Source organism: Schistocerca gregaria, chromosome 6 (genome assembly GCF_023897955.1).
Source record: "Schistocerca gregaria isolate iqSchGreg1 chromosome 6, iqSchGreg1.2, whole genome shotgun sequence".
In the NCBI taxonomy this organism is placed as follows: Eukaryota; Metazoa; Arthropoda; class Insecta; order Orthoptera; family Acrididae; genus Schistocerca; species Schistocerca gregaria.
In genome coordinates, this window is record NC_064925.1 from 83,030,428 (window position 1) to 83,057,615 (window position 27,188).

General features: G+C 44.9%; 1 protein-coding gene across 1 annotated transcript in view; it reads right to left on the reverse strand.

The window, feature by feature from the left end:
- Positions 1–24,723, reverse strand: part of LOC126278734 (uncharacterized) — a gene marked incomplete at its 3' end in the record, with an annotated part of 35,031 nt that extends 10,308 nt beyond the window's left edge. The window contains exons 1-3 of the mRNA XM_049979011.1: positions 24,631–24,723; positions 14,880–14,992; positions 14,519–14,744 (exon numbers count right to left, since the gene is read on the reverse strand). Coding sequence (XP_049834968.1) covers positions 14,519–14,744; positions 14,880–14,992; positions 24,631–24,723 — 432 coding nt within the window. The remainder of the gene's footprint in view (positions 1–14,518; positions 14,745–14,879; positions 14,993–24,630) is intronic.
- Positions 24,724–27,188: the final 2,465 nt, after the last annotated feature.

A 27,188-nucleotide genomic window follows, 5' to 3' on the forward strand; every position in this document is an offset into this window, starting at 1 on the left:
AACAGTGTACACAACGTCGCAATGCGGACACCGCCAGTTGCTGCTTGCAACAGTAACAAACACCTACACCAGACCATGTCAGCCAGTTGCCTCTATGACACATTGTGGGATACACGAAACAGGATCTGAGTGGAATAAGATAGAAAAACTGAAAACGGAAATGCAAAGGCTCAGCCTAGCTATAGTAGGGGCCAGTGAAGTGAAATGGAAGGAAGACAAGGATAGGGTAATATCAACAGCAGCAGAAAATGGGGTAGCGGAAGTAGGATTCGTTATGAATAGAAAGGAATGGACAACTGTGTGTTGCAGTGAACAGTTCGGTGATAAGGTTGTTCTTATCAGAAGCGACAGCAGATCAACACCGACAACGATAGTTAGATACACGTCGACGTTGCAAGCTGAAGATGAAGAGGTAGAGAGAATACACTCCTGGTAATGGAAAAAAGAACACATTGACACCGGTGTGTCAGACCCACCATACTTTCTCCGGACACTGCGAGAGGGCTGTACAAGCAATGATCACACGCACGGCACAGCGGACACACCAGGAACCGCGGTGTTGGCCGTCGAATGGCGTTAGCTGCGCAGCATTTGTGCACCGCCGACGTCAGTGTCAGCCAGTTTGTCGTGGCATACGGAGCTCCATCGCAGTCTTTAACACTAGTAGCATGCCGCGACAGCGTGGACGTGAACCGTATGTGCAGTTGACGGATTTTGAGCGAGGGCGTATAGTGGGCATGCGGGAGACCGTAGGATCCTACGCAGTGCCGTAGTGGACCGCACCGCCACTTCCCAGCAAATTAGCGACACTGTTGCTCCAGGGGTATCGGCGAGGACCATTCGCAACCGTCTCCATGAAGCTGGGCTACGGTTCCGCACACCGTTAGGCCGTCTTCCGCTCACGCTCCAACATCGTGCAGCCCGCCTCCAGTGGTGTCGCGACAGGCGTGAATGGAGGGACGAATGGAGACGTGTCGTCTTCAGCGATGAGAGTCGCTTCTGCCTTGGTGCCAATGATGGTCGTATGCGTGTTTGGCGCCATGCAGGTGAGCGCCACAATCAGGACTGTATACGACCGAGGCACACAGGGCCAACACCCGGCATCATGGTGTGGGGAGCGATCTCCTACACTGGCCGTACACCTCTGGTGATCGTCGAGGGGACACTGAATAGTGCACGGTCCATCCAAACCCTCACCGAACCCATCGTTCTACCATTCCTAGACCGGCAAGGGAACTTGCTGTACCAACAGGACAATGCACGTCCGCATGTATCCCGTGCCACCCAACGTGCTCTAGAGGGTGTAAGTCAACTACCCTGGCCAGCAAGATCTCCGGATCTGTCCCCCATTGAGCATGTTTGGGACTGGATGAAGCGTCGTCTCACGCGGTCTGCACGTCCAGCACGAACGCTGGTCCAACTGAGGCGCCAGGTGGAAATGGCATGGCAAGCCATTGCACAGGACTACATCCAGCGTCTCTACGATCGTCTCCATGGGAGAATAGCAGCCTGCATTGCTGCGAAAGGTGGGTATACACTGTACTAGTGCCGACATTGTGCATGCTCTGTTGCCTGTGTCTATGTGCCTGTGGTTCTGTCAGTGTGATCATGTGATGTATCTGACCCCAGGAATGTGTCAATGAAGTTTCCTCTTCCTGGGACAATGAATTCACGGTGTTCTTATTTCAATTTCCAGGAGTGTATATGAGGATATTGAGAGGGTAATACAGTGTACAAAGGGAGATGGAAATCTAGTATTCATGGGGGACTGGAATGCAATTGTATGGGAAGGAGTATAGGAAAAGGTTACAGGTGAATATGGTCTTGGGACAAGGAATGAGAGGGAGAAAGACTAATAGAGTTATTACAGTAATAAATTTCAGCTAGTAATAGCAAAAACTCTGTACAAGAATCACAAGAGGAGGAACTATACTTGAGAAAACCGGGTGATAAGGGAAATTTCAGTTAGATTACATCATGGTCAGACAGAGATGACAAAACCAGATACTGGTTTGTAAGGCGTGCCCAGAAGCGGATGTAGAATCAATTCACAATGTGTTAGTGATGAAGAGTAGGCTCAAGTTCAAGAGATTAGTCAGGAAGAATCAATATGCAAAGAAGTGGGATGCGGAAGTACTAAGGGATGACGATATACACTTGAAGTTCTCTAACGCTATAGACACAGCAAGAAGGAATAGCTCAGCAGGCAGTACAGTTGAAGGGCAATGGACATCTCTAAAAAGGGCAAGAAGAATTACTTCAGTTGATAAACGGATGAAGGAAGTATAAAAATCTTCAGCGAAATTTAGGAATTTTGAAATAGAAGACACTTACGAATGAAATAAATTGGAAGTGAAGCGAAACTAGGGCGAATTGGCTACATGAAAAATGTAAAGAAATCGAAAAATGTGATTATTGGAAGGACTGACTCAGCGTACAGAGAGGTCACATCAGTCTTTGGTGAAATTGAAAGCAAGAGTGGTAGCATTGAGGGTGCAGTGGGTGTACCACTCTATGAGGGGGAGGATTTGTCTGATGTCATGACGGAATAAGAAACTTCATGCACATCATCCCGAAGGTAGGAACAGCTGACACAACCGAGAATTATCTCGCAGTCAGCTTCACGGCTCATTTATGCACCAGAGAAGCAATGCTGACATAGCGGTTGATATTGGAAGAAAGACTGAAAAAACTTAAGACACATTCACAGGATTTTTCGACCCGGAAAATGCCTTCGACAATATAAAATGGTATAAGATTTTCGAAGTTCTGAGAAAATTAGAGACAAGGTGTAGAGAAAGACGCGTGATATACCATACGTACAAGAACGAAGACGGAACAATAGGTCTGGAAGACAAAGAACGAAGTGCTCGGATTAGAAATGGTGTATAACAAGGTCGTGGTCTTTCCACCTGCTGTTCAATCTGCACATCACAGAAGCAATGACAGAACTCAAAGAAATTTTCAAGAGTGGTATTAAAATTCAAGGAGAAGGTATCAATTATACGATTCGCTGATCTCTTTGCTATGTTCAGTGAAACTGAAGAGGAATTACAGAATCTGTTGAGTGCAACGAACAGTCTGATGAGTACTTAATATGGATTGAGAGTAAATCGAATGAAGACGAAAGTAATGAGTAGTAGCAGAAACAAGAACAGCGAGAAACTTAACGTCATGATTAGTGACCACGAACTAAATGAAATTATGGAATTATACCCCAAAGGCAACAAAATAACCCATGACGGATATAGCAAAAAGGACATCAGAAGCAAACTCGTGCTTGCAAACAGGGAATTCCTCGCCAACAGACGTATACTAGTACCAATTTGAGGAAGCAATTTCTGAGAATGTACATTAGTGGAACAGCATCGTATGGTAGTGAAACTCAGCCTGTGGGAAAACTGGAAAAGAATGGAACATTTGAGATGAGGTGCTGCAAAAGAATGTTGGAAATTAGGTGTAGTTATAAGGTAAGTACGTTCTCTGACGAATCGGCTAGGAAAGGAATATATGAAAAACAGTGACAAGTAGGAGATGCAGAAAGATAGGACATCTGCTAAGACATGAAGGAATTGTTTCTAAATCCTTGAGGGTGCTGAGGAGAGCAGAAAACGAGGAGAAAGATGGAGACTGGATTACATTTATCATATAATTGAGGACGTAGGTTGCAAATGCTATTCTGAGACGATAATATCGGCCCAGGAGGGAATTTCGTGGCGGGTAGCATCAAGCTAATCAGAAGACTGATGACTCAAATAAATAACTTATTTAATTACTAAAATATATCAAGTAACTGAATAAAACAAGTAAATAAAGGGAAGATCCTTTCCCACTGTAGCACTCTCATCTCTACATTGCTACACTTTTTCTCTACCTCTGAACTCTTTCCCAGACATGATTTCACGTCATACAGTGCCTCTTAAGCTGTTTAAAATTTGTTGCTGCCTTATTGGAAATTATGATAAAGTGGCTTCCATTATGCGATTCACACAGTGCTATTAGTCTAAGCATTGCACGTACTTGATGCCATTTTGTAATGTTCATCGAACTACTACAGAACCGATCTCTCAGTTCCTCTCCAAAATTCAGGAGCAGCATGAAAGTGAATTTTAAGGAGCATTTATATCCCCTCAAGAAAATTTAAGGTGCCGATAAACTGCGAGACCTACGGGACCATTACCGCTTAGAAAACACTTGTGAGTGAAAGCGATGACCCAGGAGATTCACGGTGTTGTTCATGGTGTAAGATGGCAAGAACTATGCCCCTTACATGAAGTCATTAAAAATCACTGAACTCACGTTGAGCGAACAGTATGGCTGAACAAAAATGACTGACAAGGCACAATACATCTTGTAGAGGGTATAGTATGGAAATATTGGAATAATTAATGTCGGGTGATGGTTTTAAATTAATTCACACGACATGAAAACTTTGTGGAAACGCGTCGATTTACTGGAGGCTAGTTTACCCCAGGGAATTACTCAGAATTGACCGTGCCCGCCGGGGGAGCGGCTAAGGGAAGCGACAATAGGCAGCTTAGGGCGGCTCAACTCTGAGAGAGCGGTAACGGAGCGTGGCCTCCAGCTGCCTTAAGATGAGTGACAGTGAGGGGGTGGTTGACCCCATGTTGGTGTACCGGGAAGCAGAAGGAGAACTTGTACGCCTGTTGATAAATGTCCGTCGTCCCATTTTCAGTGAAACATGTGAGAAAGCCACGCAAAGGTACGGTGTAGCAGTTGACATGACTACTGCAACTTCACGCTGAATTCACGTTCCGCAGAGTCTGAATTAAATCCGGTGAAGAGCGACGTAATGAAATACGCCGACCTCCGATGGGAATGTAGGACCAAGGAATTTGAAGTACTCTTGCCAGCCAGGGTGGCCGATCGGTTCTACACGCTACAGTCTGGAACCGCACAATCGCAACGCTACCGGGTTCGAATCCTGCCTCGAGCATGGATGTGTCTCATGTTCTTAGGTTAGTTAGGTTTAAGTAGTTCTAAGTTCTAGGGGACTGATGATCTTACAAGATAAGTCCCACAGTGCTCAGAGCTATTTGCACCATTTTTTTGAAGTACTCTCCTGGGAGTTAGAATTTCGGAAAAATTGGTGTTTTATGCAGATGCTAACCTTGATGGATGCCCTGGGAGGAGCTAAATAGCAGAAGTGGAGAGGAAGGGAAATTCTGTGGGAATCTGTTCACTTCCTAGAGCAGGTATTGGTCGGCGCTGGGAAGCGACACAAAATTAACGCGACTTGCGCTGCAATTGGCGTAAGTGATTTTGATGGAGGGGAACCGAGGCGAAGAGCGGACTGGCAGAAGACTCCGTAGAGGTTTTTCGGTTCCCAGCTTTCCTAGAGTGCGGACGTGGCGCTCTTTACTCAGGTTGCCTGAGATAGAGTGAGCATCTCTGCAGTTTAGGACTTCAGAACGATTGAGCTTGAAGATAGTTTTCGTTCAGCTATGTACTGAGCAAGATAGCTAGTAGTGAATAGACGAGCGCAGCCTTGCAACACCACGAGGTCGGCCGACGTCCACACAACGACGCCGCTCCGCCACGCTGTATTCGGTGATATTGCTCCCGCCCCGGCCACTGATTAATTTGTTGGATCACGTCGCCAAAGATTCCACGAGGGTTTCATGGGCTGTGTATTGTAGAATTCTTCTCGCACTTCGCATTACGCCTGGGTCAGTCGATAGGAATTGGTTTTGATTTATCGCGCTTTACTCCATGTAAACGCAATTTATTCCCTCTGCCTGTTAGGGGAGTCATGTAATGTGATGATTGAAGGTCGCGAGTTAAGATAAATTTGTACTAATCGACTGCATCTGTTTTCAGTCAAGTAGTTGAAATCCCAAGTCACTTTCCTAATTAATTTTATGTTCAACATTTGCATCTGGTGCTCAATAGCTGAATGTAGCATCAATGGTCACCCCTTTTTGATTAGAAGGGATCAAATCTGAATCAGTTAACACTGCCACCTCAGTTCAATCAGGAGTCACAGGTCCTTATTACTTTCTTTGCGTTATCCGATATTGCGGCAGTTTTGCACACTCTGTTGATCTGTTAGTCAATTAGCTGGGGTGAACACACGCCAAAACCAGATAAGTGATGGATGGGGTGCTACAACGGTATGAGCCGCCACATTTTCCTGCAGAAACCAAGGGTACTGAAGTTGGCCATCAGGTATATTACTTGTATTTTATGGGTCATCTGTATATAGCGCTGACTATTCGCTGTTCCACGAAACAATATGTTGAAGTTTCACCGACATGAAGGTGTACAGCAATCTTCCACTTTCTGTGTGTGAAGAGGCTGATTTGGATTTTTTCTTAGCCAAACAGCGTGAATTTTGAGCATTCATTTACGCATAATGTTGGACTCAAGCCGCATGATTTCAAAATCAGTTATGAAAATATTCATCATCTGCTGTTGCAAATAATTACTCTTTTCCCATTGTCTTCAGGTAAGAAGTCCTGAACAGCACTGCTGCTGGCCACTACTAACGGAGGGACCTGACTAAAGAGCATCCGCAGTCTTGTTTATGCTCTTTACGGGTATCGGACATAATCGTCTTCGCTACACGATATTTCGATGATCCATCCTTAGCCGCGGTCACTGAGTACACAGTCACACCGGAGCTGAATGAGCATCAGAAACGGCGGCCGCTTTATACCCAGGGTCCAGGCCGTTGCGTGTACGATAGAAGCGGAAGAGCTGCCCCTTGCGAAGCGAAGAATTGCAGCGCCGCCGGCGGTAGAAACTGGCGAAAGTGATGAATCACAAAAGGAGCCGCCGTTTCTGATGTTCATTCAGTTCCGGCATGATTGTGTACTCAGCGATGGAACCTGAAGATGGCGGCCAGATGGATCGCCGGAATCACATCCACAGTCTTCTTGGTATTCAAAGAATGTGCAGCTTGCACGTTGATCAACTGTCATGGTGTCAATATTTTCAATCGTCGTCTTCTCTCTGCAACATTAATAGTCCTATTTGTTGTACAGTTGCCTGAAGATGGATAAATTTGATGTATGCGATCCAAATTCTTTTAAATTTTTTTAGAGAAGTTCTTTGTCTCAGTCTAGTTAAGTTTTAAAACACTGTGTGTCAAAGAAATTTCTATGTTGTACTCTGTAATCCATTTCCTCCCGTCTCCCCCCCCCCCCTCCAGTTAAACAAGGACAGTTCCCGCAACCATGGGGAAACTTTTTTCCACACAACTACGCCATTTTGTGAGCGATTTTTTCGTTACACCTACCTCAGGCTGTCCACATCACAGAAAGTATTCTTCGCTGGTGCCTGTTTTTACGCAACGCACTGCTAAAATTTATCACCATTACAGTTTCAGCAGCACAATTGTCACGCAGATAAAACATATTTTGTGCAGACTCTTTTTGTAATTTGGGTCTTTCTAGATTTTGAGGCAAATGTTCCTGCGTAGAATTAACCTTGTTCACACCGTCTGTTATGGTACTCGATGTCTTGTATGGCCCTCCTATATTCCTTCTTCGTGGTCATTTATAACTGGGAGTCTCTCCGGGAGCCATTCACTATGTGTAAGGCCAAAGATTTCTTTTCAGTTACTGCTATTTTCTTTCTGGTTTCCTTTTTTCATTTAGTTTATATGCAGGGTGGTTATAATTAAACTTACGCTACTTGAGCAACTGTAGAAGGGGAAACTATTTGCCGTATGGTTACCCAAATTCATAGGAATGATGCTCATCTTGTGCTCTGCAAGTTTCGCGTTGTTAGTGTCGTGACTTGCGGTTGGGCAGCGTTACTGGTACGGCAACGTAAGGATGGAATACAAGCATATGTGTGCACTACAGCTGCAGGCAGTTAACATGGGCCAGGACAAGGTGAGCAGCGCTTTACTCGTAAGCCTGTTCTGTCAACACAATAGCAATAATGCTGCTGCTCTTCGTGTTTATCCAGCACCGACTCAAAGGAAGGCCTTGGCGCTTGTTGGTGACGTCACGTCAGCTAGGCACGGTGAACGCCAGGTCTGTTGCAGGCAGAAACGCCTGGGCGTGCTTATCACTATAAATCTCTTATTTTTGGAAAAATGTTTGGTACTGTTTCGGATTCTGCAGTTTTATTTAGATGAAAGATTTTCTTACTGTCGTGAAGCTACAAGTGAAGATCGTCTGTATTACTAAATCCTGTCGAAACAAACGTAGATCAATATGAGATCATATTCATATTCAAGTAACTTCATCCATTTTGTTATCGAAACTTACCCCAACCCACTTACAATTAACTCGTTTCTTTTATTTATTTTCGTTTGACATCGCCACTGGAAATGTGAAGTAAGTTACATGCGTAAATGTCCGACTGTTGCCAGTCATTAGATTACAGTCGTTGAAAACACGAAACAAAATAGCTTCATGCATCGAAAATACTGCTGAGCTTAAACTGTTTTAAACATGCACATTAGAAAAGATAAATATTCCCCTCTTGCAACTGAAAGCAGAAACTTTATAAGATAAAAAAAATTATTTGGTAAAACAAGTATCTCTCTTTTGCCTCTTATTCATTCCCCCACCCCCTCCCCCAACGTGTACAATCACAAGACATTTCATTAACATTCAGTCCTCCTCACCCCATACTCAACCAAGTTACCTAAAGAAGAGAACCAATATGTTCACAGTTTCTTGTAAAAGCAACCCAGTACAAACATATCTTCCTCAGATTTACAAATATGGTAAAGAAGCACGAATTCTGTTGCTGCTGGACCATGAAGTTGTTTTTGTATGTCAACCCTTAAAACAGGTGGAAACTTAAGTTCAGGAGTACACTATTTGTTAAGAAGCGTAATGAATTGCGCATTTAGTTGATTGCAGAAATCTCTCAGAACAATGTGTGTTGGTCAACTACTGCCAATAGTTTCACATTTTCCTGTGTCAGAGAGGGAGACACCACCATTATGAGTATGCCTGCAACTGACCTGTCGTTCGCTGTGCCTAGCTGACGTGACGTCACCAACAAGCGCCGAGGCCTTCCTTTGAGTCGGTGTTGGATTATCGAAACACTAGAGACATACGGAGGTGTCCTCTTTCCGCACCGAGGTGGAACGGACATTCGAACTGACTGACAGTCTGGGAATTGCTACTGGGAGAGATCAACGACTAATTGCGCCACAAACTGCAGTTACTCTTTCCATGGCTGAGAACGCTGGGCACAATGTGCGATATTCCAGCAGTGCACGACAGCTGAACATTCCTTGGTCCACCGTTGGAAAAGTGCTGCGAACAGTTGTGAAATGGAATCTCTAGCTCGGTTCCAGGCTCTTGTGAATGCAAATGCTCTCATACTGAGCAACGGTTGAAAACTGGAACGTAATCATCGTACGTAAAAAAATGGTTCAAATGGCTCTGAGCACTATGGGACTTAACTTGTGAGGTCATCAGTCCCCTAGAACTTAGAACTACTTAAACCCACCTAACTTAAGGACATCACACACATCCATGCCCGAGGCAGGATTCGAACGTGCGACCGTAGCGGCCGCGCGGTTCCAGACTGTAGCGCCTAGAACCGCTCGGCCACTCCAACCGGCCATGGTAAGCAACTGTAACAAATTTTATCCTCTCATGTCGACACTAAAATGTGTTTCTTTAAATGGGTTATTCGTTATTTCCCTTTCGCATGTTCTTACAAATATTTTCACAAGTTTTACTGTCCTATGATTAGCCGCTTTTCATGTGGGCCCACTTAAATAGTGAAACTTTAATTATAATCACCCTATATGCCTGATCTTTCCTTACGTTCCGATTTCTTTTAAGATAGTCTCTCGTATGTCGTTCCACTCTTCTTAAAACTTCACTTCCTCTGTCTGTGTACTAAAGTCTTCTCTTCCTTAGGTGAGGTTTGGTATTGCTACAGTTTTATAAAAAAATTGGTTGGGTTTCTTTCTTGACTTTGTTCTAAAAGTTTTACAATCGGTCCTAATATGGATGTGAATGTATTTAGTTTTTGGCCGACGTCACGGTTTTTACATATGTGATGTAGAATCTTAGAAATTTAACTCGCTTAATTTTCTCCGAGATTTTGTTGATCAAGACTACTTTTAATCTTACTGGTTGTATTCCCTGAAAATCCATCACTTGTGTTTTATCTACAGACAGTTTTTGTTGTTGTATTCTGAGGCTATCTGCATTAACTTATAGATTCCCATTTGGAAGTCATATTCATTCTCTGCAATTAGTGTTAGGACATCTGGTTAAAGAACATCATTTAGTTTACTGACACGATCAAAGAAAACTGCTTTTTTATTCAGTGTTTTCCATTTATTTATCACTACACTTATCTATGCGTGCAGTATCGGGGAAGTAGTCAATTTTTGTCTTCCTCCTTTGTATTCACTGGCTTTGTTATTGTGATTGCACATCTGTAACAATTTGGGTGCTCGTGTGGACTCTTTATTTATGAGATCAGATGGTTAACGGCGCTCAAGCATTAGGGGATCTCGGGAGAGAACGGAAAAGCATGGCGCAAAGTAACTGTGCTGCTTTCTGGACTGGAAAAATGCTGCAACCTATTGTAGTGACGTGATTTTACAACTTCCATGTCACAGGATAAACTACAGCCGTATTTTTTCCCGAGGGCGCAGAGCTAGATGGCGAATTCGCGAGGACGACTTGAATGGAAGGGAAGAAGCGACAGTCATTTTGACTTGGCGCGGAGTGCGACTTTTAAATCAACATTTGTCCTTCACGTTTCCTGTTATAACTTTTAGTGACTTTAAACGTAAGATAAGTCGTTAATTTTTAATTCCACACACTTAAATGACGTGTTACCTCAAAATTCATATTATTCGCTACGCGCTAATTACATGATAGGTTTAAATCCGTCAATTATGACGCTCAATAAAAGTTGTTAACCTGAAATGTGCTGTTCGGACGGAAAGGGGTGAGGCAAAATGGATTAGTGTCTCGCCAGAGTTTGGTGCAAGCAGATTGCAAACCATATAAAATTTTTCTTGCATTGCTAGACGGTGTGCACTTATATTAGAAATACTGATAGACAGCAGTTGGCTATGAAATGATTGCAAATGGCAGTTTCAGCCGTTTTTGCTGTTGTTGCTGTGTTGTGGTCTTCAGTCCGATGACTGGTTGATGCAGCTCTCCACAACCACACAGCAGAGCTATTATGCCCGCGGGAGAAGGATGGAAGATTGGGTTTAGCGTCCCGTCGACACCAATGTCATTTGGGACGGAGCACAGGCTCGGACTGTGTCAAGGATTGGGAAGGAAATTGGTGGCGCCCTTTCAAAAGAACAATCCCGGCGTTGGCCTGGGGTGATTTAGGGAAACCTCGGGAAACCTAAAGCGGTATAGTCGGACGCGGGTTTGAACCGTCGTACTCGCGATTGCGCCATCTAGCTCGGCGCCCTCGGGAAAAAATACGGCTGTAGTTTATCCTGTGACATGGAAGTTGTAAAATCACAGTAAAAGGTTTCTGTTGGATTCCTTTCATGTTAGTTTCTTAAATCTGTTGTCATTTGTGGCATACATTCCACCTCTAAATTTACTGTGGTGTTTCTGACTATCTGGGAGGCGACTGAGCAGTGGAATGTGTTACTTTTGCACATAGACAAGAACGATCTGTCACACTACTACACTTTAAAACACAGTTTACATGTAATTCATGTCACACAGTCTCATATGGAACCTACATCCGCTTTCTTTTATGTGTATATGATAAGATACTGTCATCCCCCTTCCCTTCTGTGTGAAAGGATGAGTGAGCAAATGTATGCTTGATCGTAGCAGACAAGCCTGTCCGCTAGAGAACAGTAGGACCAACGACGGAACAGGTAGCTACGCTTTCTAAAAGCATAGAGGTTTCTATTCTTAGTATGGTCCTGTCCGTCCCTTGTCATGTTGGTATAGGAAGCTGCCTCTCTGGTCACTTCCGTTTGTATCTGTGAGGCACCCTCAGTAGGGGCCCACGCCAGTCTGTCCGCGGCGAGCGTCTGAAGTGGTAAGATCTCCGGCTAAGCGTGTCTCTGCTAAGTCCGTAGTACAACGGATTTCTTACGTTCAGCCTAACTGAAAATTTAATCACCTTTGTTTCAGGTTTAGATCTAAAATATGTTATGTTATCTTAAATTGGAACACAGTGTAATTCGAGTGTGAAGTTCAGAATATCTTCCCGTAGCTTCTTTGTCACTGTTTTGTGAGCAAAGTGGAACATGTGTTGATGATCCATAACTCTAAGATCATCAATCTTAAATGTGAATGTGCGTGAGATTATAACGTCTCGTCTTGACAATATTTTTTAATATAGCAACTTGTCTTTATGTTCAACCAACGTGGGGTGTACTTTGTGAGACCAGTACCACGTGCTTATACAATTGCTTGACGCTTCAGGTTAATAGTATGATGATAGTAACCAGTTTGAGGTTTTTCTTTTGTAAATTGCGTTTTGATGTAATTTACTTTAATTATCAAAATTATTGTGGAGTTACTCTCGATGTGTAAACCAAGTTGACCACGTGAAGCATGTGGTGTAATCATCAAAGTAGCCCTCAGCTATTCTTTCCGAGAAGATTTCACAGACAATTAGTATGAATTTAGCATACCAGTGTGTGGTAATTTCATGACGAACAGGATTGCGCTATGACCATAACTTCTTTGGGTGAAAATTGAATCGGTTGGTTGTGGTTAATTTCCTCTTGCGTATGTTTCAACGTTCTCCGCGTGTTATTTTATGAATGCAGTGTTGTATGTGGTACCCCAATCTTGGCTCCATATTTGATGTGTTCCGTAATACTAAAAACTCACATTTTAACAATCCTAAATAAGGCACCAGTTTAGTTATGAATCAAGTTTAATATGCTGGAATTTTAACAGAACAATGATCAATGTTAAAATAAATGTCCAAATATAAACAGACTTAATTCTTTTTATTTAAATACTCTTCATATATATCAGTGGCTGTTGTAAGATGGCTATTAAAAAATATAATTAATGTTACCCTGGTTGGCAATTTGATAAACTAGACTGGATACCTGGTGAAACAATTGCTCAGTGATGCAAGCTCACAGCTTTTAACCGGCTTTCATTATGTTTAATATCAGCACCGCTTTCAGAACAACTAAATGCATCAATTTTACGACATAAGGCATTTCAGTACTATACCCAAATCAAGAATCTGACAAAAAAACTTGTATAGCTGGGTACGAATGCTTAATTACTAGGCATTTTATCCTGTCTATTCGTAAGACAGAAAATATACCAGGCGTGCGAGCAGTGGGCTTCAGTAAAGAAACAGTAGTTTTCAAAAAGACATTAACATACCGCTATTTTGTTACCGCCGGCCGCGGTGGTCTCGCAGTTAAGGCGCTCAGTCCGGAACCGCGGGACTGCTACGGTCGCAGGTTCGAATCCTGCCTCGGGCGTGGATGTGTGTGATGTCCTTAGGTCAGTTAGGTTTAAGTAGTTCTAAGTTCTAGGGGACTGATGACCACAGATGTTAAGTCCCATAGTGCTCAGAACCATTTGAACCATATTTTGTTACCCTTCGCGATGTTTTGAAGAGTCCATATTTCTTAGTGTATACTGTTCACTCGAGAATGTCTTATTTTAAGATAATATTTCTGGCAATTTCAACGTTAATGCAGAACACGAAATTGGTAAGAATTTCTTTAAAACGTACGCCAAAAATTTGTAATATGTAGTTTTAAGTGATTTTTCAGGTCAGGTATGTTAGGTGATACTACAAAGTGGTTTTTATGCCTTTAAGGACGGTTTTATTTTGCTGCCTTGTTTTGCAAAAATTGTTAAGCGTTAATATCCTGTTACGCCCCTGGATCTCATTTCTCTGTCAGCCTTATGGAACAGCATTTCAAAATTTATTAATGCGAGATGGATATCTGCACTGAATTTTCACCTCTTTTCTAGAATTAGTATTGGTTAAAACTCGCCATATCAGACTGGGATATGCCTTTAAGGAGGGTTTAATTTTGCTCCCTTATTTTACAAAAAATGTTAAGCGTTAATATCCAGTTCCACCCCTGGATCCCCCACGTTCCAACTTAATTTTCTATCAGCCTCGCTTTATTAAAGCGAGACGGATATCTTCACTGAATTTTCACCTTTTCTTCCAGAATTAGTATTGGTTAAAACTCGCCATATCAGACTGTGAACTTGGCACTGGAATAGGAGGGGAAACAACATAGCGAAAAAGAAAGCGGAGAACAAGTCGGTCTGCTTTTTATAATGAACGACGTTTTTGTCGTATGGAGACGAGTGATTGCTGTAATTGTTGAAATGATTTTGTTCCCAGTCAGATTCGCAATTTTGTTTATTAATAAAGTGGTTCGAGCGTCAGAATCGGCCAGCTTCACATTCACGTGTTGCACACGACGACAACAGGGTGAACAAACTGTCCACCTGTGTAGCTCAGGTACCTCAGGATGGCCTTATGAGACAGGTGATAGCGTCTGTCTGGATACGTAATTGTGACTGGAAGCATGGTTAAAAAAAGAAACGAAGGCGTGCCGCTAACTTACCATTCCGTCGTCGTCTTCTTCATCGTCGTCGTCGTCGAAGAGGCGGGGCGAGGAGCTGGAGCCGTCGCGGTGGCGGCCGTCGCGCAAGAAGACGGCGTCGCCGTTGAGGGGCGGCGGGGGCGGCAGCTGCGTGTCCGGGGGCGTGTCGCGCAGCAGCATGGGCAGCAGCCCGCCCGCCGCCGGCACGTAGCAGTCGTCGGGGGCGGAGCGCGCGCGCGGCGACTTGCTGCCCACCGCCGCCGCCGCCGCAGCAGCAGCAGCGGCCGCCGACACGCCGCCCCCGCCGTCGGGGACAGCGACGCCGCCCCCGCCGCCCCCGGCGCCGCTGCCGCTGGCGCGCCGGCTGCCAGCTCCCATGGACCGCAGCGCCGCCACCGAGCCGCCGGGCGTCGACTTGCCAGCCGCGTCGAGGCGTGCCTCCCGTGACGCGCGCACGTGCTCCTGCAGGCCAGAGCAGAGCCGTGACGTCACGCACTGCAGGCGAGCGACAAATGCACTGGTGCCCAGAATTAAAGCGACAAACCGCCATTTCCCCGCCCTGTCTCTCTTTCACGATATAATCATACACACAGTCAACAGATATCGTTACGATTGTGTTCCGCCCGGAAGACGGCATACCAACCAACTGACAACCACCCCAGTAATGAAGTCACGGCACCTATGAAGCAAGATAGTGTTTGCAGGATAGTCGCCATTCAGAGTCGCTGTGTATGCAGTCACACAAGGTGCAGTATGGCACAGAGCAGACGTCTACAGACTCTATGCGGTGGAAGTCATAGGAAGAATGGAAGCAGCCAGTCGCAAAGTGATGTGGACCGATGGTTTAAAGTGAATCTGTATCCCAGACACCCAGACAGGGGTTACATCAGAAAGAGTGGACTGTTATTTGACTGTAAGGGCACGACTCTACCGCCTTAGCACTCCACTCCATCTGGCGTCTGACCTCCTAGCAACCACTCGACGTGTTGTATTGAGGCAAACGGTGTACAGAGGCCTTCGACAGAGTGGCCTTTATTGTTGGAGACCTACTCTCTGTTTACCTGTGCGTGTCTTCCTAACCGTTATTGAAGCTGTCAGTTGCTCAAAATGGAGTACATTATTCAGAAACAAAAATCTTTGATCATTTGCCCAACAACATAAAGTATCTGGCAGGTAGCAGATCGGGTTTTAAATCTAGCTTAAAATCATTTATTTTGGGCAAGTCTTCTACACCACGGACGAGTTTCTGTTTCAGAAATGGTAAAAAAAAAAAAAAAAAAAACCCTACCTCTGAGTATTGTTGCACGTATAGAACTAAAAATCTCAGTAATATTAATATTAGCACTATTCATGTGTGCGTATATATCTTGTAATCTGACTTGTTTCACATCATACCGATAAAATAATCGGGAAAATGATCTACGGAACATAACATAACTAAAACTAAACTAAAAGAAGGGAACGTTTAGAGTGGAGTCATCAATATGCCACCTGGACGGTTGGATGGTGGGCCAATGTTCTTTTCACAGATGTGTCCCGATTTGGTCTGGAGAGTGATTCTCGACGAATTCGCATCTGGAGGGTACGTGGAACACAATTTCGGGACCCACACATTGAGGAAAGAGACCATTATCGACGAGGCTCAAATGGCTCTGAGCACTATCGGACTTAACATCTGAGGTCATCAGTCCCCTATAACTTAGAACTACTTAAGACTAACTAGCCTAACGACATCACACACATTCATGCCCGAGGCAGGTTTCGACCTGCGACCGTAGCGGTCGCGCGGTTCCAGGCTGAAGCGCCTAGAACCGCTCGGCCACTCCGGCCGGCCATTATCGAGAAAGATCCCAAAGGCTGTGAGCAGGAATTATATTGATCACTCGAACACCTCTTCATGTATGGGTGAAACAGCAAGATTCAACTGTCGTCAGGTACCCTGAGGAGATCTTGGGATCTCATGTGCAGTTGTTACGAGGTGCTGTGGGCCTAGACTTCGCACTGAAGGACGATAAGGCTCTACCTCAGAACAGGAGCTGGTAATGTTTTTTTGGAGACGGAAGACACTGCATTCATGACCTAGCATGATCGCTCTTCCGATTTAAATGCACTAGAGTGTGTCTGGGATGCTCTAGGGAGACAGGTTGCATCGCGTCAGCATACACCAACAACTCTCCCAGGCTTGCGAACAGATTTGCAGGAAGAATGGCCGTTACTGCCTCAACATGAGACTGATGACGTCATTCACACAATTCTGGGTAGCTCTCGTACTACATAGGCAGCAAAATAAGTCATGATGGACGGAGCAAGGAAAATATAAAGACTAGCACTAGCGAAAAGGGTATTCCTGGCCAAGACAAGTCTACTAATATCACACGTACGCCATATTTCACGAAGAAATTGCTGAGAATGTATATTTGAAGCAGAGCATTTTATGGTAGTGACACGTGGACTGTGGGATAACCGCAACAGAAGAGAATCGAAACATTTGAGGTGTCGTGCTACCGACGAATGTTGGAAATCGGGTGGACTGATAAAGTACGGAATGAGGAGGCTCTGCTCAGAGTCGGTGAGGAAGGCAACATGTGGAAAACACTGACAAAGTATAACATCCATGATGTACGTCGCCGACGCAAGACGCGAATCGATTTGAGGTCTGTTGAATGAAAAACATTTAATGTAAAATTATTGTCCTTTTATGTCCATTTGCTGGTAAAAAAAATAGATTCAAATGCGCTAAAACTATTTATGATTATTTATTGAAAAATCACTTCCTCCTTTAATTATAACTTTGTATTAATTGTTTTACCGTAGCTGCAAGAGGCACAGCCATTGTTAGTTGCGATTATATAGCAACTTCGTCTGTACTAATAGTTGAAAATACTATGGGTTTGTGTTAAACTAATTTGCAAAACAAATTTAATAATTTTTTTGTTGGTGACATCAACTTCAATGATTAATTATTTATTGAGCAAAGGAAAATCTTAATTAAAGAAGAAACCTTCTATCTTTTGTTGGCCGCCATCTTAACTTTTATCAGTGGCAAATTTAAATTACTTGAAACTGCTAACAATATTGCGATGTGTAAGAAATAAATGTGCACCGGTGGTACTGAACTCTATTTATAAAAGAAAAAAATTAAACGAATCAGACTGCATTTTCTAAGAACAGTGCTGATGGTATTTATTGTTCAACGAGATTTCATTGCTGATGTATGAGGCCAAAATTAAACTACGCACGAAGAGGGGAGCTGGCAGCAGCTTAGTATGCTGCTCTGCAGCCTACAGACGTATGAAGAAGATAAGAAACAATAAAACGAGGCGATAAAACGGTGACTTAAATTGTAAAACGGCGGGAAATTGTGGAAACTTAAACGGGTTGGCAATACTAATAAAATACACAGGAAGCAAAGAGGTAAGATAGGAGACAAACAATTCAAAAACATGGCGACAGTCTGGTTTCTGTTCGAAAGAGATATAAAAATCACACCCAGCGACAGTATGATGTCCGTTCGCAACACTTCGGAAAAGACACACAACACTGAACACTCACTGTAAACACTACACTAAAATGTCGGCACAAAGACGATGCAGCATAGCCAAGGGCAGATGGGGGGGGGGGGGTCGGGGGCTGGGCAGATGAGGGGGACAACAAGGAGGGAGGAGAGGAAAAATGAAAAGGGGGGAACCAAAGGGTGAGGACTCATAAGGGGGGGGGGGGGCAGGGGCAGGCCAGATGCGAGAGGGAATGGGGAAAGGCAGAGAAGGGAAATGCAAAAGGACTTGGGGGAGAGAAGAGGGGCAGATAGAGGGGAGGTGAGGAAATAAGAGGATGGAAGGGGGGAGAGGGAGCCCAAGAAAAGGACGGAGGAAAAGAGGGGAGGTGAGGATCAGAGATGATAGGAGGGATAAATGGAGGGAGAGAGATCATCATCTGGGGGGGGGGGGGAGTTGAAGGAAGCCACCTTGGGACAGGATATGAAGAGTATAGAGATGGAGGGTAGGGGGACACAACAGTGAAGACGTGGCAGGTGGCTGGGATGGGAGAGGAGAGAACCAGGAGGTGAGGGGGATCAAAGTGGCGGGAGGTGTAGAGTATGCGGATATGTTTGAGGAATAGGGGCAGATGGGGGAAAGGAATGAGGCCATAGAGGATCCTTGTAGGGAACGGGAGGTGTGTACGGAAGGTGAGGCGGAGTGCATGACGCTCAAGGATCTGGAGAGACTTATAGAATTTGGGGGGGGGGGGGGGGGCAGATATCCAGGCGGGACTGGCATAACAGAGGATGGGACGGATTAGGGATTTGTAGGTGTGGAGGATGGTAGAGGGGTGCAACTACCACATCCGGCCTGAGAGTAGTTTGAGGAGTTGGAGGCGGTTGTGGGGTTTGGATTGGATGGAGCGGAGATGAGGGATTCAGGTGAGGTGACGGTCAATGGTGAGGCCAAGGTAGGTGAGGGTGGGGGTGAGGTGGGCAGGACGGGTGCAGACAGTAAGGGAGAAATCCAGGAGCCAGGAGGAGCGAGTGGTACAACCTATGATGATTGCCTGGAAGGATTTATTTTCAGGAACCAGTGGTTACAGCATGCAGCAAAAAGGTCAAGGTGATTCTGGAGAAGGCGTTGGGACCGTAGCAGGATAGGAGCGAGGGAAAGGAATGCGGTGTCATCGGCATATTGCAAGAGGTGTACTGGAGGGGTTGGGGGGCATATCTGCCGTGTACAGGAGGTAGAGAGGTGAGACGACAGAGCCCTGGGGTACACCTGCAGAGGGGTAGAAGGTGTGGGAATTGGCATTATGGGTGGCAAAACTGTGGTGGCGCTACAATTGTTGTTCAAATTTGAAGCAGTAACTGCATTCGAGACCAGTGTACAGAAGGTTTTGATGAGTAGTCAAAGACGGTACTCCTAGAGCGTGGGTGCACCGACATGAAAGTAACGAATTTAGGAGCTACATGGATGCAGCCTTTGTCACCTGTCGAGATAATAACTTGACACTGTATCAAACCACTCAAAAATATCAAAAACATTTCCAGATTTTCTTTCAGCTTTCCAGTTGGGATAATAGACACAGTGTGAGTGGTAGGTGAGCTAGAGTGTGAGAGACAGAGAGAGAGAGAGAGAGAGAGATAAAAAAAAGGATGAGCCGAACGAAAGGAACAGTCTACAGAGAGACAGGACTGCCCACTGCGCGCTGTGTAGCGGGGAAGACTACAGGGTTGCAATGTGGGTGGTTAAGAAGAGTGTCGCAGCGCAGGCGGAGTACTTAATTTAATTTTTAATTGCTCCAGCTCGAAAACGACCGCGCCCTCCCTCGCAGAGGCCGCAATTACTCCGCTAAGAGCCGAGGCGCTGGCTGTTCTGTGGTGCGGCGCGGACCGGAGTGGTGTGGCGAGCCGGGCGCGACCCCGCTGTTATCCACAGACCTGCACAAAGCGCTGCCGGTTGTTTGCCGCGCTGCCGGAAAAAGCCGCCGTGGCCCGCGGATAATCACCGGCAGGCAGCGCGGCCCCAGCCGTGCGCGTCGCAGACCCCGCTTATCAATCACCGCACACCGCACACCGCACCCGGCCGCTGCTGTCGTGGGAATTGCTCGCGCCGGCGCTAGCCGTAGCTACTCCATCTCCATTAGCGCGCGGTCTGAGCGCCTCTGCAGCCGCATCGCTTCTTTCTTCGCAGGCGCGCGGAGGACATTTTTTGCTGCTCCGCGGGACGCCTTCCCGCAACAATTACCCACCCCTAATGGCTTCCTCGACAAAGGTTTCTTCTAGGCGCCGCCGCGGGGAAAGCGTTACACAAACATTATCTGCAAAATAAGATTCCCAGGAATGAAAGGAAACAAGGTGAGTAGGAAACATTTGCTGGAACAAACACAGTAGGAACTGAGAGTCTCTCCATCATATCGCGTCCTTTTACAGGTTTTTTATTTGCTGCAGAATTACGTCATGACTCTCGTGTTCTCTTAGCCGATTTAGTTATTTACCGGGGCCACATTGTATATGTAAGTCGATAACAAATTAATTGGCCATGAAAAGTGGTTGATTTTGGAAAATCTACGTCAAAGCAAAGGACATAACCGATTAACCTCAGCCGGCCGTTGCGGCAGAGCGGTTCTAGTCTTTTATCACAATATCAATTCCTTTCACGATGACCAGTTTCAGTCAGTAATGACCATCTTCAGATCTGTTCTACACCATGTCTTAATGTGATAAGCCCATAATGGCATCGTCACATGGATCTAAAATAAGTTGTCACGATGCGGTGCTGTGTATGTTTATATCTTTGATGATGCCTTTACGGCCTTACCACATTGGGACATGGTGTAGAACAGATCTGAAGATGGTCATTACTGACTGAAGCCGGCCGCGGTAGCCATGCGGTTCTAGGCGCTTCAGCCCGGAACCGCGACACTGCTACGGTCGCAGGTTCGAATCCTGCTTCGGGGATGGATGTGTGTGATGTCCTTAGGTTGGTTAGGTTTATGTAGTTCTACGTTCTAGGGTACTGATGACCTCAGAACTTAAGTCCCATAGTGCTCAGAGCCATTTGAACCATTCTGAATCGGTCATCGTTAAAGGAATTGATATTGTGACCAAAGACTGGAATTAAAAACATTTAACAGTATTGGCTCTCTGTTCATATTCCGTGCTACGCAGCAGTTGGTGAAACAGCACAACAGCTTGCATTGCTGCATGGAGTACCCAAGCGGCAAAACTCAAATGTCGGCAAAAAATTTAATTATAAGGTCTACTGATCACCTACACATGAGGTACAGCATTCACCATTATATCCAACGCTAGGGTGCTGTTCCATTGCAAGAGCCTCGGCAATAGTGACGATCTAAGATGGAGTAAATCAGCTTAGATTTGAACTGGGGGAGGCCGCTGGACTCGAGTAGTCCATCCAGCAACGGTAGCCATCGTGCTGTTGTGGTGTAAGGGTTGGCGCTCTTGTCTCGTAAGCAAAGTGCCCGATGTTCATATCCCGGCTGTTGCTCACATTTTAATGCAATTTTTCAGCTTCCTTACGGTTAAAGTTATCGAGACCTTCGCTTTCGATCTCAACCGATAACTGGCAGGGACTATTTACCTTTTCTGCTTCCCGTGGTTAGTATTTTACTTCTGTGTTTATCAATATAATCGAAACGTGTGTTTTGAGCATGTTTTTTGCCCTTTCTTCGTTAACTAAACCTTTAAATTCTTTCTGTCATTCAATAGCAAATTTGCGCTTCCGTCGACTACGCAACAGTATGCTATACCGTAGATATTGAGAATTCTTATCTTGTTCTTTCGTCATCTCTATTCATTTTTAAAGGCTTCAGACGACAGATTTCTAGATTCCCTCTTTTTGTCCAAACAGCCACTGGACATGTCAACTTCTCTCACAAACAAACAGCGAAGAGTAGACAATATCGACGCTACGATTCAGCTGAACTGATGAAAGTCTATGAAATGAATTCGCTGTTGCGAATATGGGCAATCATGAGCTGTAGAATGGAATGAAGACACTGAAAATACGTGTCGGACCGAGTCTCTAACCCGAATTTCCCACTTATTGCGAGCTGTCACCTTATAATTTGGCTATCCGTGCCCTCCTCACGGCCAGACCAAAACTTCTGTGTGTCATCAACCATGTGTCGACAACCTGTACGCGCGCATCCATTACGTATATTCCTGTACAGGCGAGACATTTTACTTGAACATGATATTGCAGCGCCTGTGTTACTCTGAATTACCATGCAAAGTTCCTTTGAACTCGCGTGCATGTTCAAAGGAACTTTTATCGTATTCGGAATAACACAGGTACTGGAATGTCATACGAAGAAAGTCCCGTCTACCGAAGAATGCCTTACCGCAATGTCAAATGAAAAGTTTCGCTGTACGGAGCGCTGCCCAGAAGTACCTAGCAAAGCCGAGAGAGGCTGACTCTCGGCCCACACGTGGCATGTACGTAGTGCTCACGCGCAGTTTGGCACGCCGTGGCCGACCCTGTACCAGAGGAGCTGTGTGGGAAGATAGAGATTGCAATACAGCCGGCAAATAACTGATGACAAGTCAGAGGTTGAGGTTGGCACGACAGAAGAATTCGTGGCGGCTCGCACTGAGCCAGTAACAAGACTGACAAAAATGAATAAATAAATAAATAAAACATAATAAATAGAAACGTGGTATTCGAAGAATGCTGTGCTGTGGCGGTCACTGTATATCTCTCGTATCATTAGCGATTATGTAAAGACAATAAGAGAATGTAGTAAATAATCTTTACGCGTTTGGCACTGGATCACGTTGTGCAAATTCCGGTGGCAAACCCCTGAAGAATATTTACAACAGATCCGCGGGGAAAGCTTGGAGAGTCACAATAAGAGAATGATTGTCTATAAATATACTTGTTGTAGCTGGATTCACTGACATAAAAAATTTTTGAAGGACATCATCTTTACGCCAATGACTGTTATAAGTTTTTATTACACACTATTACAATTTCGGCCTTAGGCCATTATCAAATGCTGATATTACGTCTTTAAGCCATGTCAACGAAATTTAAGCTGACAGAAACATTTGTATGTCGTTGTCAATCCTGTTAAATACATTCGTGTCGTTGTTACACCGTGCGGGCAACGTATTCAACGACACGAATGTATTTAACAGGATTGACAACGACATACAAATGTGTCAGCTTACATTACGTTGACAGGGCTTAAAGCTGTAATTTCAGCACTTGATAATTGCCAAAGGCCAAAATTGCAATAGCGTGTAATAAAAACTTATAACAGTCACTGGCGTAAAGATGATGTACGTCGAAGACGAATGATTATCTGACACCGTCAGAGGAAGTAGGAGGCGCTCTTCTAAATTTGAAAGTCTAGCATGCTTTTAGAACACTTTTTGCCTAGATCGCATGTTTTGTTGCATCCAGTTCCAACCACTTCAATAACCATCTTCAGATATGTAAATGTTTGCAACGAAATACAGGTCACTACATCTTATCCGACCAAAAATGTTGTATTACAATTGAAGTAGAATCTTTAACCTATGCATTAATATCAGTTTTGTTAAGTAAGTAATCACATGTTTGAGTACAAACGTAAAGAAGTAATAAATTATTTGACTGTGTGCCGGACCCAGATCGAGGTCGGCACCATTTCCCTTAATGGGTAAGTGGTCTACCGACTGACCTGCCCAAGAACGACTCACGACGCGTCCTCAGAGCTCCAGTTCTGCCACTACGGCGTCTCCTACCTTCCGAACTTCACAGAAGTTCTCCTGCGAATCTTCCGGAACTAGCACTCCTGGGAGAAAGGATAATGCGGAGACATGGCTTATCCATAACCTGGGAGATGTTTACAGAACGAAATTTTCGTTCTGCAGGGGAGTGTGCGCCAATACGAAACGTCCTGTCGAATACGTGACCTGCACTCACAAATCTTCCGTACGCAAACTGGAATCTGTGGGCCATGGTGACCGTCGGGGGAAGAATGTGTGAAAAATAAAGTTTGGAGTTAAGGTAAGTGTTGACATAACGCATTCGGACAGTCATATCCATGTTACAAAATCTGCTACAATGGAGCAGCGCACGTGTCTTTTGTAGTAATCGGCGATGTGTGACTGTCGCAGTTGGTCGAACTGTACTGGAGAATGCACCCCCAAAGAGGTCAGTAAGGGAAGCTTTTGGAAGGGGATGGCTGTCGGGTGTGGAAGGCCTCTCCTGACATCCACAAAGTCGTGTTACGCATGTTGAGGACGCTGCCTGATACTGTATCGTAGCGACACCACCATTGACGCGTCGCTTAGATTTCGTCACCCGAGAGCACCAAGAGCAGCACGTCGTCTGCGAAGGCTCCACATCGGAAAGACACGTCTCGGACGCAGATGCCTTCCAGTCGTTAACGACGGCTGTGCAGCGCATGTTCGAGGGCCATGAATAAGACACCTGATAAAGGACATCCCTGTCGCGACGACCGTCCAAGAGGGATGTGTTCAATATGGTGACTGCTGACTATAATTCGGGAGCGATCCCCGTGGATTATGGGTAAGATCACCCTTGCTGACGCCTGAGAGAGGCCCATGCCTCGAGCATGTTGTGAAGGAAACCATGGTCGATACGATCAAAGGCGTGATCAAACTCGACAGCTACCAGGGCGCCTCGGAGGCGGTAGGCCACTGTCAGCCCCGTGACGTCGTGGTAGGCACCAAGTGCACTGTGGATGTATTGTCGCCGCCCAAACATGTCTGGCCAGGATGGATCAAATGTTCAATTGTGGCCTGCAGACGTGGACGAGTAATATGGGCGAAAAGTTAATAATCAAAAAATGGTTCAAATGGCTCTGAGTACCATGGGACTTAACTGTTGAGGTCATCAGTCCCCTAGAACTTAGAACTATTTAAACCTAACTAACGTAAGGACATCACACACATCCATGCCCGAGGCAGGATTGGAACCTGCGTCCGTAGCGGCCTCGCGGTTCCAGACTGTAGCGACTATAACCGATCAGCCACTACGGCCAGCAGTTAATAATCTCGATTCCCGGCGGGGTCAGGGATTTTCTCTGCCTCGTGATGACTGGGTGTTGTGTGATGTCCTTCGGTTAGTTAGGTTTAAGTAGTACCAGGTTCTAGGGGACTGATGACCATAGATGTTAAGTCCCATAGTGCTCAGAGCCATTTGAACCATTTTGAAGTTCATAATCCACGTTCAGAAGTATAAGAGGACGATAGTCGCGGCTATAGTGAGAACTGCCAGGTTTTGGTCCCGGTGAAAGGGTACAGTGCCGCGCGGGATTAGCCGAGCGGTCTCAGGCGCTGCAGCCATGCACTGTACGGCTGCTCCCGGCGGAGGTTCGAGTCCTCCCTCGGGCATGGGTGTGTGTGTTTGTCCTTAGGATACTTAAGGTTATGTAGTGTGTAAGCTTAGGGACTGATGACCTTAGCAGTTTAGTCCCGTAAGATTTCACACACTTTTGAACATTTAAAGACTACAGTACTGTCCGGCATAGAAAATATGTACAACAACTTACTTCGTTGTTCATGTCAGAACAGCATTTTTGTATAATAAAAGCATTTTACTTAAAACACCGAACCCGGGTACCAATGTAGGAAGGAAGGACAATTTATATATTTAATTATTCAGGTATGCACTTCCCGAAAATAGATCTCCATATCCAGTTTGGTGATGTTTGTGAATTCGATGAATGGCTGGTCGTCTGCTGATCACAGATAGTGAAGGTAGATTCTGTAATCATCTATGAGACAGTCCTCTGGTCACCTTTGGCGAACCAAAGAGAGGAAGTATACTACAGCACAAGACGGCCTGGAATGTGGCTGATCAGTACGGTGGCAAGGTCCTCCCCCACTTCTGCGGAAGCACGTGATGACCAGATGACGGCCATGTTTCGGTACTCTGTCGCTGGTTGCTGAGGTGTGAAGACGTGTTTTATGTGTGCTCCAGAGAAACAAATTTAAATGAAAATAGTATGCATGTGGAATATTTTAGAGTAGATAAAAATTATGATTTTTATTTTCAGAAACTTTTGGTGCGAGGCTCATGTGAATTGTTCGGAAAAAGAGAAGCAGGAAAAATTCATGTGGAACTTAGGATTCTTCGGAAGAGACCAACGGTCACAATGAGACTAAATGGTGTAATTATAAGATGAAATACTTGCCTGTGGTAATATTAAGATGAAATACTTGCGTGTGGTAATATTAAGATGAAATACTTGTGTGTGTAAATCTAAGTTGAAAATATTTAAGAACTGCGTGTGCAGAACTTCAGTTAGAGACAAGCACATCCACATGGTAAGTACAATGTGAGTCTCAACCTGACTATAAGACAATGAAAAAATAGAAGTGCAAGCTTTCAGTTGCGGATCCGTGTGTGAGATAATTAATACACAAAAAATATCCATTATGAGATACATTCCTGTGACGCTAGCTTGATATTCTGATACTCTGAGAGAGAATTCAGGTGGGTCGGTCATCTATTTAGCAACACCATGTGGGGTACACTGCACAGGGAGATGTGTACAAAGCCTCCAGAATTTGTGGTACGGAGATTTATTACGTCTGTCAGTGACGTGTGAATCTGGGATGACTATTGATTGATGTGGGAAAGCAGAACAAGTAGATAACCAAACATTTTGTTTTTGATATGTGTTTTATGTGGTGTCACCGCCAGACACCACACTTGCTAGGTGGTAGCCTTTAAATCGGCCGCGGTCCGTTAGTATACGTCTGACCCTCATGTCGCCACTATCACTGATTGCAGACTGATCGCCGCCACACGGCAGGTCTAGGGAGACTTCCTAGCACTCGCCCCAGTTGTACAACCGACTTTGCTAGCGATGTTTCACTGACAAAATGCGCTCTCATTTGCTGAGACATAGTTTAGCATAGCCTTCAGCTACGTCATTTGCTACGACCTAGCAAGGAGGCATTATCAGTTACTATTGATATTGTGAATCATGTACCGTGAAGACCGACGTTCATAATTAATGGATTAAAGTTAAGTATTCCACCAGATACGTCCGTTTTTCTAAATTCTAATTTCCTTGTCCTGTTCCAGACCTCACGCCAGCCTGCGTGTGCTAAAACGCGTGCATTTCGGCCTCCTCTAGTACCACGGTGTTGGCTCTCCTGCCATCCACAACATTTTACACTACCAATGTGATTTATTTTGTATATTTAATCTTTAAGATT